The 13,138-nt window shown below is 40.8% G+C and overlaps 1 protein-coding gene across 1 annotated transcript; it reads left to right on the top strand.

The window, feature by feature from the left end:
* Positions 1-9,943: 9,943 nt before the first annotated feature.
* LOC112916817 (regenerating islet-derived protein 3-gamma-like) lies at positions 9,944-12,707 on the top strand. The gene is made up of 6 exons (XM_025994677.2): positions 9,944-9,977; positions 10,272-10,360; positions 10,923-11,041; positions 11,251-11,388; positions 12,007-12,133; positions 12,418-12,707. The coding sequence occupies exons 2-6, from the start codon at positions 10,282-10,284 to the stop codon at positions 12,483-12,485; spliced, it is 531 nt and encodes a 176-aa protein (XP_025850462.2). The 5' UTR covers positions 9,944-9,977; positions 10,272-10,281; the 3' UTR covers positions 12,486-12,707.
* The last annotated feature ends 431 nt before the right edge of the window (positions 12,708-13,138 follow it).

The following is a 13,138-nucleotide window of genomic DNA, read 5'->3' on the forward strand; positions in this document are numbered from 1 at the left end:
GAAGTTGGAATTCTCAGCAATTGGATGATTTACAGAATGAGCAGGAAAAATATCAGTCCTTTTCTAGAAATAAGGACTGGCAGCTTTGTATTTAGAGTGAGTGAAGACAATCTTGATAATTCCACTGAACACATTATTTTTCTTAGTGTCCATTAGGTTAATGTAGCTTAGCAAGTAATCACACATGGCTGGTGGTCACAGAATTTCCCTGGTGTATTCAATCTCCTCCATGTCTGATTTTCTGGTCTTCTAAATGTCAGGTCCATCCCAATGGTAAATTGAACATCTTAGAAAAAATATTTCCTATCTCATGGTACAGAAGTTAATGGCTTTGCAGCAAAGGCCAATGCTCTATTTCTTTTCTATAGAAAACAATGGCTTTTCCTTCTGGAAAAAGGGGGTAACAGTGATTAAAACCACAGCTTCGGTGTTTGGGTTTTAATCCCTATTCTGTTACTTTCATGAAACCATAACCAAATTATTCAGCTTCTCTAAGTTTTGTTTTCTTATGTAAAAAATAAGGGAAAGCATAGCTGTTTCACAATGATGATCTGGATATTATATATGATAATTTATGTAGAGCTCTTAGCACCATGCCAGGCACAAAATTAATGCTGAATAAATGGTAGTTATAATTAGATGAGTTCCTGCACAAATTAGTCTGGCAGTTCTTTGATAACACTGAATTTATGAGTAAAGTGCTTTCCTAAATTAGTAACATCTGAATGCTTTTTAAAAATAAATGTTTTTTCATTGCATTTAAGGGTATATAGAGAATGCAGAAGGCAAGGCAAGCATTGCTCGCTTGATGTCCTCAAGGGAACGCTGTTAACAGTTAAAAAATAGGTCAGAATGTTTGCAACTAATAAATAAGCTATGGAAATGATCAGAAGAGTCACTTCTCTGAAACCTCCATCTGTAGACCGTAGTTACATGTTTAACCCATTCTACTGAAAATTACTGATCATCTATTATGGCACTACCAGACACTGAAGATAATATTATTAGCTGCCACTGATTATGTGTACTAGACACCATGCTTAAGGATATCCATGTATTATTTTAATTCCCACCCACACCCCATGAGATGGGCCTGTCTTATCTGGGAGCCCAAACCCTTAATCACTATGTCTCCTCTGATTTTCCCTTCTACTAGCCCACTATCTGGCCTGAATATACATGGGAATGAGTATCTGGAGGCCCAGGGAAACATTATGAGTAAGAAAGAGAGCATCTAAACCTTAAAGCATCCATACTCACTCAGATAATGTCCGCCCCTTGAGGGAATCCTATTACCCTCATTATTCACATACCCAGGTTTCCTACCCCAGCTGAGTCATTTAATTCCAAGTACTGCCTAAGGGCACTTCCCACCATGTCCTGAGAGCATTACCCACGTGCATTTGTCTTAGGAGTGTTTCTTTCTCTGACATTCTAACTTGTCTTAGATCAATCACAGTTTTGAGACATGCCATTCCTTTTCTGCTTATAACTTAGTTTGGGGTGTCTGGTTAGTCTACCTTCCTTGCCTAGAACTCCAGCTCTAATCCTCCAGTTGGTGTCTCCATATTTCTTCTGCCCTAACTCTTGGTACTCCCTTTGATTACAATGGAATCTTATTCATGTTTTCATTCTCCCCTAAGCAACTGAGATTGACCTATGAAACATAAAAAAGAGGGAGGAACTGTGAAAAAAAAAAGGAAAGCATTAGATGTCATGCACTGTGCTTTGAGTAGCAGTTTCCATGAAATTCATTTCCTCCTTAGTGTTCTCATTTCAGACCCTGAAATATTAGGCACAAGGAGCAAAAGTTTTCTTTACTCCAAGTTCTTAACTCAGCTAACCCATAAGATCAGATATATTAAGGAATTTCAGATGATCTGTTTTCCTTCTGTTTTTAATCTTTCTTGTTTCTTTTATTTTAGCAAACTGGCCTCAAAAATATACCTCAGAACACTCTCCTCCATCAAACATATTTCTTCATTGATCTGTGGTCCCTATTCTGCTCTTTGCTGTAGCCCAGATCCCAGTGTCTAATGTACAGAACTGTTCTCGTTACTGGACTCAAATTATGCCCAGAACAAGGAGGAATTAGAATAAGCACCATCAAGTTTTACTAATTTTTGAAAGATTTTGTGGAACAACGTGTCCTTCTAAGTGATCAGATTCTCCCATAGTAATTTTTCCAATGTATGCCAGCAGCAGTGTTAAGTACTTTAAGCAAAGTGTTCTTTCTTCTAAAAAATTTTGAGCTCACAGAACTTAACATATTATTATAATTTGAATAAAATTATTTAATTTAAAATACTATGTGATAATCCTTTAAATATATTCTATTAATGCAAATATGCAAGGACAGTTCAGTGGGCGTATGTTTTCATTTTGGAAATAAGTTGTTTCTAAGAACCAAAATGAAACAATAGAATGAAAATTTTCTATAATGGCTCCATTTCTAGACTGTTTTCATGCCTGTATATTTTTCACAAACCTTTCACACAAATGATCCCTCTGATGGAATAAGATAGGAATATGGCCTTCCCATATGGCCTTCACAAGGATTATCTGAGATTTTAAGATGGCAGCAATAACTCTATTTTCCAGAGGATCTCTTGATCCACTCTCATAATATTCCAGCCAACAATAGGAGAATTGCAGAATGTCCCTCAGGGACCTCTCTGTCTAACATCTTCATTGGAAAATTGAGAAACACAGATCTAAGAAGAAGAAGATAAAGATATTTACTCAAAATAGCATGGTTTCTTGTTTTGTTTTTAAAGATTGTATTTATTTATTCATGAGAGACACAAAGAGAGGCAGAGACAAAGACAGAGGGAGAAGCAGGATCCTCACAGGGAACCCAATTCAGGACTCGATCCCAGGACCCCGGGATCATGCCTTAATCTGAAGGCATACGCTCAATCACTGAGCCACCCAGGCATCCCTCAAAATATGTGAATGGAAGAAATAAAATAGAGTCTTCTAAACCTGTAAGGCATTATGAAATTAAATGCAGTTCTTATAAGTATCACAATCATTATGAATTAATATATTGACTTATTCATTAAACATTACTGAATGTTTGATGTTCTAGGTTCTGAGGAATACAAATTCATCCTTGACCAATTGATTATGGTAGAAATAGCATAATGCCATTGCTCAACCTAGTCTGAGAGGCTTAGCAGCTTCTGCTTTGCCCTCTGGGAGTGCTAACCAACAATAGAAGAAGTCCTACTATCTTGACACCTCCATGCTGTAAGAAGTCCAAGCCACATAGAAAGATCTCGTGTTGACACTCTAGTTAATAGCCCCAACTCAGATCTCAGCTGTCAACATCTGACTACACCTATGTGTGTGATCACATTTGAAATCCAGTCCATATGATCCTTCATATGACCTTAGCTCCAGTCATTATGTACATGTGAAAGTCCAAGGGAGAGCTGCATAAGTAAATCCAGTCACAGAATCAGGAAAAAAGAAGTTGTACTTTAAGCCACTAACTTTGGGATGGTGATATGAAGCAGGAGATAATCACCAGAGCAGATGAAGAAGAAATAACGTAAATATTTTAAACAAGAAAATGATGATAAATTCAGTTTATAGCTGAACATGTTGACTAGGTAGAGCCCTAGGGATCAGAATCTTTTGACAGTAGGAGACAAAACACTCTATCACCTGGTCTCAACACATTCAAGTTTAGTTGGAGTTTGAGGGCTGCTGGATGGAATTGAGTGAAATTCCTCCTTTTCATGTACAAATTGCAGGTGTTACACAGGTTGAGAAGATTCTCCTAGGGGAAAAAGTCCCCTTACACATGACTTTCAGCCTATAATTGATAAAGTATCAGATTTCAATTCTGGTAATAGGCTATTAAGGTAGAACTGCTGATCCCTGCTTCCAAGCATTCAGAGTCTTGTGTAATTCCATACCTTTTTAGAAAGAGGTGACCCTTAGATCCAATATAATATTGCATAAATGACCATGTGCAGTGTCTGAAGCTGTTTTAATGAAATTGAAGCTTTTGGTTTGCTCTTCCTTGGGTCACTCATGCTGGAGGAAGCCAATTACCATGTTGTAAGGATACTCTAAAAGCCCTATGGAAAGACCCATGTGGTGAGGAACTGAACCCTCCTGCCAGTGGCCAACACAAATGTAGCATGATAGTGAGCCATATTGGAAGTGGATATTTCAACCTTGGTGAAGCCTTCAGATGAAGGTAGCCTGGCCAATATCTTAATGAACATTTATCTGAAGTTCAGCAGTTGTTTTAGGTTCATTTCTGTGAGCTAACTCCAATAATTTATTTTTAAAAAGATTTTATTTATTTATTCATGAGAGACACACAGAGAGAGGCAGAGACATAGGCAGAGGGAGAAGCAGGCTCCATGCAAGGAGCCTGATGTGGGACTCGATCCCGGGAATCCAGGATCATGCCCTCAGCCAAAGGCAGACGCTCAACCGCTGAGCCACTGAGGCATCCCTAACTCCAATAATTTAAAGACCATTTGGAAAAAAAAAAAGACCATTTGGAATTATTTCTATTCTTCCTACATTACATAATTCAATGGAAATTAATTTTTCTTCAATTTCTTGTATCCTATAGAAATGGTATATAGAAGAAATTTTCATAGACAGAAGACAATGTGTATAACACTTATGTGATTAAAAGAATATTTTAAAAGCTCAAGTACATTTAAAATACATATACATATGTATAACTACTAATTTAAAAATATACAACTACTAATATATTTGAATCATCCTTTGTCCATATTCCAATAATTTTCTTCTCCCTTCATTCAGATGGAACAATTTGGAATTCTGAAACTTATCATTCCTCTCCTTTAAGATATTTTTATTATACATATATACGTATATCTAAATGATATATTGTTCACTTATTTTGTTTTTGATCTTTTAAACAATGAAATTGCACATTATATAATCTTCTTTATTTTGATCTTTTCTCTAAACATTATCTTTGAGATTAACCATACTGATACTTTTAACTGTGATTCCTTCATTTCCACTGCTGTAAGGTATTATTATCCTTATTCAAACTACAAAATATTTATCCACTTCTCTGTTAATGGACATTTGACTTGTTTTTAGTTCTTTGCCATCTTAAATAAGGATGCTATGAACATTCCTGTATGTGCCACTTTGCATACATATGCAAGCTGTATATTCCTAGGAGTGGGATAACTGATTGTATCAGAGAATAAGATAATGACAGTTTTTCCAAGAGATTGTATCAATTTACACTAATACCAGCAAAAATACAGAGAACTCATTGCTTCAAATTCTCACCAGAATTTGGGAAAATCAAACTTTCTTTTTCATCAATTTGGAAGGTGATTATATATATTTTCTCCACTTTAATTTTTATTCAAATTCAAATTTCACTTATAGGGTATTATTAACTCCAAGGAAAAAATTTAATGATTCATCAGTTGCATATAATATTCTGTGCTCTTACATCAGGTGCCCTCCTTAATGCTCATCATGCAATTACACCATTTCCCCTCAAGCAACCCCCAGTTTGTTCCCTATAGTTAAGAGTCTCTTACGGCTTGCTTCCCTCCCCATTTTTTATCTAATTTATTTCCCTCCCTTCCCCTATGTTCATCTGTTTTTTTTTTCTTAAATTCCACACATAAGTGAAATCATATGATGTTTGTCTTTCTCTGACTGGTTTATTTTGCTTAGCATAATACCCTCTAGTTTCATCTACATCAGAGCAAATGGCAAGATTTCATTCTTTTTTGATGGCTGAGTAATATTCCATGGGTGCATGTGTATGTGTATGTGTGTGTGTGTGTGTGTGTGTGTGTACATATATACACATACCACATCATCTTTATCCACTCATCTGTTGATGGACATGGACATCTGGGATCTTTCCATATTTTGGTTACTGTTGATAATGCTGCTATAAACATTGGGTCAGGGCACTTGGGTGGCTCAGTCCGTTAAGTATCTGCCTTCGGCTCAGGTCATGATCCCAGGGTCCTGGGATTGAACCCTGCATCAGACTTCCTGCTCTAAAGGGAGCCTGCTTCTCCCTCTCTCTCTGCTTACTGTTCCTCTTGCTTGTATTCTCTCTCTGTGTATGTCAAATAAATAAGTAAAATATTAAAAAAAAAAAAAGAGGGACGCCTGGATGGCTCAGCAGTTGAGTGTCTGCCTTCAGCTCAGGTCCTGATGCCAGGATTCGGGATCAATCTCACATCGGGCTCCTTGTGGGGAGTCTACTTCTCCCTCTGCCTATGTCTCTGTGTGTCTCTCATGAATGAATAAATAAAATCTTAAGAAAAGAATTGGAATGCACATGCCCCTTCAAATTACTATTTTTCTACCTTTTGGATACTTATGTTATTAATTGATTAATAGATTTGGGTGCCCAAGTTGGAGGCATAAATATTTGCAATTGTTTGATCTTCTTGTTGGATAGACCCCTTTATTATGATATAGTATCCTTCTTCATCTCTTATATAGGTTTTTGTTTACTCCAGCTTCCTTTTGACATCCAATAGCATGTTGGATGATTCTCCAACCCCTCACTTTCAATCTGCAGATATCTTTTGATCTAAAATCAGTCTCCTGTAGGCAGAATATAAATAGGTATATAAATAGGTGGGTTTTTTTATCCATTCTGCTATCCTTTGTTTTGATTAGAGAGCATTTAATTCATTTACATTCAGAGTTATTATTAATAGATTTAGCATTATTGTCTTACCTGTAAATTTTGGGTTTCTGGAGATGTTCTCTGTTCTGTTCTAGTTTTTGTTGCTTTTCTTCTTTCTTTCTCACTCAAAGAGTTCTTGCATGACTGGCTTAGTAGCCAGGAACTCCTTTAGTTTTTGTTTGTTTGGGATACTCTTTATCTCTCCTTCTGTGCTGAATTATAGCCATGCTGGATAGAGTATTCTTGGCTGCATATTTTGGCCATTCTGCATGTTGAATAATATATTCAACCCTCTCCTCTTGCCTGCAAGTCTGTGAACAGATCTGTTGCAAACCAGATTTGCCTTCCCTTTTAGGTAAAGGACTTTTTTTTCCTTGCTGCTTTCAGGATTCTTTCCTTGTCTGTGTATTTTGTGAATTTGACCTTAATGCCTTAGCAGTGGCCAGTTTTTTAAATTGATGCAAGTTCTCTGTGTCTCTTGGATTTCAATGTCTGTTTCTTTCCCCAGATTAAGGAAGTTTTCAGCTATAATTTGCTCAAAAAAGCCTTGCTCCCTTTTCCTTCTCTTCTGGGACAATAGGAATGGTATTATGCTTTTCTGGGATGATACAAATGTTATTATATTTCTATGTTATGAATGTTACTATGTTTTACAGAGTCATTGATTTCTCTAAGTCTACTTTTGTGATCAAATATTTTTCTTGTCCTCTTTGCGGCTTCAATGTTTTCCATAATTTTATCTTCTGTATCACTCATTAATTTCTCTGATTTGTCTGTCCTGATTGTCACTGCATTCAGTCAGTTTCACATCTTAGTTACAGTATTTTTTGTTTCAGCCTTACTAGTTTTGGGGTCTTTTATCTTTGTGGTAAGGGACTCCCTGGTGTCTTCTCTGCTTTTTTCAACTAATATCCTTATGATTATTGTTTAAATTCCAGTTCATGCATATCACTGATGTCTGCCTTGATTAGATCCCTGGCCATGATCTCCTCTAGTTCTTTTTCTAGGGAGTGAGTTCCTCTGTCTTGGCATTTTGTCTAGGTTTTGTCTTCTCTGTGTTAGAAAGCCTGTTGTGTTTCCTTCTTCTGAGAGTAACAGTTACATTAACGGCTATATTATATATCAGTCCAGGGCCTGATGCTTCAGGAAATGTTTCTGATATGTGTTGGGTGCATTCTGCTGTTGTGTTTTGGTTGCTCTTTCCCTCAGGTCAGTACTCTGCCAAGTTCTCCTTGCTGCAGTGTTTGGATCTTGTCCACTGTGTGGCAAATTTTAATTATGCAGTTTTGGTGTGTGTTTTTGTCAGCTTGTTAGAAGAGGCTAGATTCTATTTCCCATAGAGCTGAAGCTTTGCAGCACTCTATGGTCAGTAGACTTGGTGCATGGAAGGGATTTGTGCTGGTCTTCTGGGGGAGAGGCCTGCTGCTGCTCTCTCAGGCACACTTGCTCTAACTCAGAAGCACCTGCAGAGTACAGGGGAGTGGAGCTTGTTGTAAGTGACTCAAATCTCTACCATGGGTCTTGTGCTGCTCACTGAAGTCTGTCAGTACTGACAGGTCAGGTAAAAACGGTGTTAGCCAGCTCTCTCCTCCCGATAGAGAGGGGAGTTCACACCCACTGCTGTTAAGGAAGCCCTCACAGAAGAGAGAATAATCTCCCCTTATTTTTTCCAGGCTTCCTTCTGATCCCTGACTTCACTCTGTCTGTGGCTGAGCCATCTGCCCACCCAGTAGCACACTGGCTGGGTTTCAAATTTCAAATTTTAGGAATGTGGCAGGGCATGGCCCTCACTGGTCCTCTGGAGGAGAGTCTCCACACTCTGTGTCTGGGGCCGGATTGTCCAAGGAGGGCAGCTGGAGAAACACACAGGGGCTTGGATGTCTCTGCTCATATGCTAACGAATGGGCAGCTTAGTGATGCCCATCAACTCTCTTGTCCCTGGACAGGCGATGCCATCTCTCAAATGCACTCCATGAAGGGGAATGGTCTCTTCCAGTGCAACCCAGGGGATCCTCAAACTATGCTGTCCACTCCTAGGCCTTTGCCTTCCTTCTCAACAGGAGCACCTCTACACCCAGCAGGCTCACTCAACAATGGTGCAGACTTCTAAAACTTCAGACTTTGCTTGTAAAAACTTGCAATTATCAGCTGCTCTCATTTTCCCTGTGTTTTTGGAGAAGTGTCTTTCTTGTGCAATGCCTTGCGCCCTGCTCTCTCTTTCTCTCCTCTCTCCCTGCTCAGGGCTCCCTCACCTCTACAACACCAGTGACTCTTTTCTCCCCAGAAACCTGGCTCCAAACCTCCTACCTTCCATAATGTGGCCTCTTTCCTCCCTCTAGTTGTGCAGTGTGTTCTGTCAGTCATCAGATTGATTTCCTGGGTGTTCAGAATGATTTCATATTTATCTAGCTATATTCCAGGAACAAGGCAACATAGGGTCCCCTACTACTCCACCATCTTAACCCTGTTCCTTTGGTTTGCCTTTTGACTTACACTATCACTACACTATCACTTCCTTCACACTTTGCCACAGTATTCAGCAGCAATTCTGAATCATTGTTCCTGCTATTCATTTTAATTGTTTTTCTTCAAATAATACTTTGCATTCACCAGTACTTTAAATTTCTGTGCCCACCAATTTTTATTTATTATCTTTTTTAATTTACTCATACAAAACAAAGTTTAAAGAAATTCATATATGTGGTTACAGGGATAAGTTCTTAAGAGATGGTTCAAAAATGCACTTTTGGGGACAGCTGGGTGGCTCAGGGGTTTGGCGCGGGGCTTCGGCCCACGGTATGATCCTGGAGACCCGGGATCGAGTCCCATGTCAGGCTCCCTGCATGGAGCCTGCTTCTCTCTCTCTGCCTCTCTCATGAATAAATAAATAAAATCTTTTTAAAAATGCACATTTGATATTTTCCTTACCTATCCAAATCCACTATATATTTTTTTGATTATGTACATAGATTTCTGGCTTAGACCTGCTTTCTTTGCCTTAAGTTTTTAAGAATAAAATATCTAGCAAAAGGTGGGGAAAGAACAAATTTCATCTATTCCTGGGAAAAGGGCTGACCTGCTAACGGGAAAGAGGCAAAATCTGTGGCAATTCCCAGCCTTTGCTGGGAAGAGGCTCCTCCTTACGGTAGCAATCTCCTTGAACCAATGCCAAGCCCTTCCCATGACCGCTGACCCCTCCACATTCCTGTTATTTATTTCAGTGCCTGCCCTTCAGTTTTTCTTATAAAAGCCCAGCCTGACTGACAGACCATTGCAGATCTCTGCAAGACAGGTGAGTGGAAGCTGAGAGAAGATGGGACCCATGGCAGGAGTTATACTGTAGATATTTGGGGGAAGTTACAAGGATCCCTGCCACAGACAGAGACACAGCACAGGCTGGCTTGGCAGGTCTCATGGGGTAGGAGGGTGTACTGATCTGATTCTTTCCAGACCTATACAAGGGGATAGATGTCACTGAGATCAATTTGTTCCTAGGGGACTAAACAAAGACAAGGAAGAGGAGTTGCCCTCCTTAATTGCCCTCTTCTAATTACTCTTTCCTTAGTGATCTCTGATTGCTTCCTAGGATCATAGACATGATGCTGCCTCCCATGGCCCTCCCCAGCATGTCCTGGATGCTGCTCTCCTGCCTGATGGTCCTGTCTCAGGTCCGAGGTGAGCTTGCCCTGTCTCTAGCACTGGGTCCTTGTGAATGCTCAGGGCCAAGAGGAAGAAAAAAGGCTCCTGTGGTAATGGTGACATATCTCCCCACACAATGAAGCTGCCTATAACTTGCCCATCATCACTCCTTCCTTCAGAGTAACCAGGGGTGACAGGCGTCGCAGGGGCCCACTAGCACCACAAGGAGGTCATTTACATTTTGTCACTGCAGTCTAATTTATGTTGGAAGGTGAAAGAGGAAAACCATGAAGGGTCAGTAATGAGATATAGGGAAGGAAAATGAGGATCCAGTGCAAGAATGGTCAGCCTAGTATGTGGAAGGGTTGGGCTTTGAAGGTGAAGGAGGAAAAGAGGAGAGAAGTTTCCTCACTTAGTGCAGTTGGTTCAAGACCCAGAAATCCTGAAAGTGTAGGTCAGCAATGGTGAGAGACAGTCAGGGCTTTGACATCACCTCCCCACGCACCGGCCTCATAGATATTCCCCTAGATCACCTCCCTACCCTGATGCCCACTCTCCTCTTCACTTCTTCCTTCTCTTTGACTCTCTTCCACCATAGGTGAAGACTCCCAGAAGGACGTGCCTGCCCCACGGATCACCTGTCCCAAAGGCTCCAAGGCCTATGCCTCCCACTGCTATGCCTTGTTTATGACCCCCAAATCCTGGATGGATGCTGATGTGAGTACTTGGATTTTCAGTTAGGGGTTTTAAGGGGAAAGTACATTAGAGACCTGAGGGGGTGGGTTCCATTCTCCAGAGTTTCTCCAGAAGGGGCGAGATTGAGCACCCTCATCTCTTGCATATATACCCCTTCTCTCCTACCTCTGCCCTGCCCTCCCCCGAGTTATGTCTCAGGCTCCCCCTGAGTCTCTCCTTTCCCCACCCAGATGGCCTGCCAGAAGAGGCCCTCGGGACACCTTGTGTCTGTGCTCAGTGGGAGTGAGGCATCCTTTGTGGCCTCTCTGGTCAAGAACAGTGTGAACACCTACTCATATGTCTGGATGGGGCTCCATGACCCCACAGAGGTATGCACTCATTTCTCTTCATAACCTCTCAAGCTGCTATTGCCCCCCAGCCCCGCTCCCTGTCCCCAGTGCCTGCCCAGCAAATGCCCTAGAGAGCCCTGGAGCTCAGAGATCTAGGAGGACATTAGGGAGAAGGGAAAGGTCTTGCAGCCAGCTGAACAGCTGAGTTCTGTGGAAGTCCCTTGTCTCCAGCTGAAGTGAATCTGCCTCCGGTCATGCTTTTGCACAATTCCCATGTGAGGCCTTGGAATTCAGTTCTCTGAGCTTCACAGAGTCGGCACTTACTGTGCTGAGGGAATCCTAAATGAACATAGGATCCATTTTTGCTCTGTAGATCAGACATTGTCTTTGAGGTTCAGAGGGTAATCACAAATGTACCACTGATTGCTGTTCAGTCGGTAACGTGTTACTCTGAATGGTTCTGTTGGTCTTTGCGATTACTGGTTTTGGGATCTGCCAATTAAAGCAAGGAATTAGGGAGAGTTTCCTTCCCAGAGGAGAGCTCTGGCTCCAGGGCAGCATCCGGATGAGCAGAGAAAATTTGGTGATGTTCGGGAGGAGTTCATGCAAGGAGAACTCTAATGGCCTTTCAACCTCACCACCCTCCATCCTCTACAGGGCTATGAGCCCAATGCCGATGGTTGGGAGTGGAGTAGTGCTGATATTCTGAATTACTTTGCCTGGGAGAGAGACCCCTCCACCATCGCAAACCCTGGCTATTGTGGGAGCCTGTCAAGAAGCACAGGTAAGTAACAGAGAAGCTACTTTCTGCCCAGACTTTTTCATCCTCTATTTCCCCATTTCTCAGCATGACCCTCAGAGAATCCCCCTGACCTAGAAAATGTAGTGTTGATTTGTCTCCCCCCATCCCCTCTCATCTCTCCTTTTTTTGAATCTCATTTCTCTGGAGTAGGACACTGGTGAGGGTGAGAAGGAGGCTTTGAATCCTAGGCCAGAAACTGGGATGCCTCTCTCTTGGGTTCATGAGCTCTACCAGCCACATTTACCTGAGCTTCTCTGTCTCTCTAGGATATCTGAAATGGAAAGATTATAACTGTGCTACGAAGCTACCCTATATCTGCAAGTTCAAGGACTAGGTCTGGGGAGACCTCAGGAACCTGAGTTTTACATACAGCTCATCATGGGCATGGGACCAAGCACGAAGACCCAGCCTGGAAGGGAATAATCTCACACCTGACCACTTCATTATGACCTTTCTTCCTCCCTGCTCATTTCACTTCTCGATTTTTTTTTGTGTGTGTGTATTAAATGGCCTTAGATCTTAGCATGTAACAATAAATAAAATAAATGGTTTACTCCATTTGGTATACTTTTGTCCTCTATCTCATCACAAGACTCTGAAGAAGAACCAGGTGTGGGAGGAATTCTGAGTCTTGCCGCTGTCCTATGTTATCCATTCTGCCTGCAAATTGCTTAAGTGTATATCCCTACTAGTGTGTTTGTGATCAGTATGTAGTCCCTGTTCATTTACATTTGTGTTGTATACAGAAAAAGACATTGATTGCTCTTCCACACACTCTTTTTTGCACATTCCTCTTGTTTGTGGAGGAAACAGCCTTGGTGCCTGCTGTTTTTTGAACAGCATTTCTGAATCATTTGCTATGAATTATCAATTTTTTTCTTTAATTTATAATATTACATGGACTGTGACTTTTATAAGATATAGTAGAAAGTGAATTACCTGGGTTCTGATTACAGGGCTAGAACATTGGAAGTTGTCACTCTCCTC

Source organism: Vulpes vulpes, chromosome 8 (assembly GCF_048418805.1).
Source record: "Vulpes vulpes isolate BD-2025 chromosome 8, VulVul3, whole genome shotgun sequence".
NCBI lineage: Eukaryota > Metazoa > Chordata > Mammalia > Carnivora > Canidae > Vulpes > Vulpes vulpes.

Bases quoted from the DNA above. Each gene is read 5' to 3' on its own strand.
- LOC112916817 (XM_025994677.2), top strand. From the start codon at position 10,282: ATGATGCTGCCTCCCATGGCCCTCCCCAGCATGTCCTGGATGCTGCTC. The intron at 11,042-11,250 runs GTGAGTACTTGG...TTCCCCACCCAG, and splicing joins AATCCTGGATGGATGCTGAT to ATGGCCTGCCAGAAGAGGCC. The intron at 11,389-12,006 runs GTATGCACTCAT...CATCCTCTACAG, and splicing joins GGCTCCATGACCCCACAGAG to GGCTATGAGCCCAATGCCGA.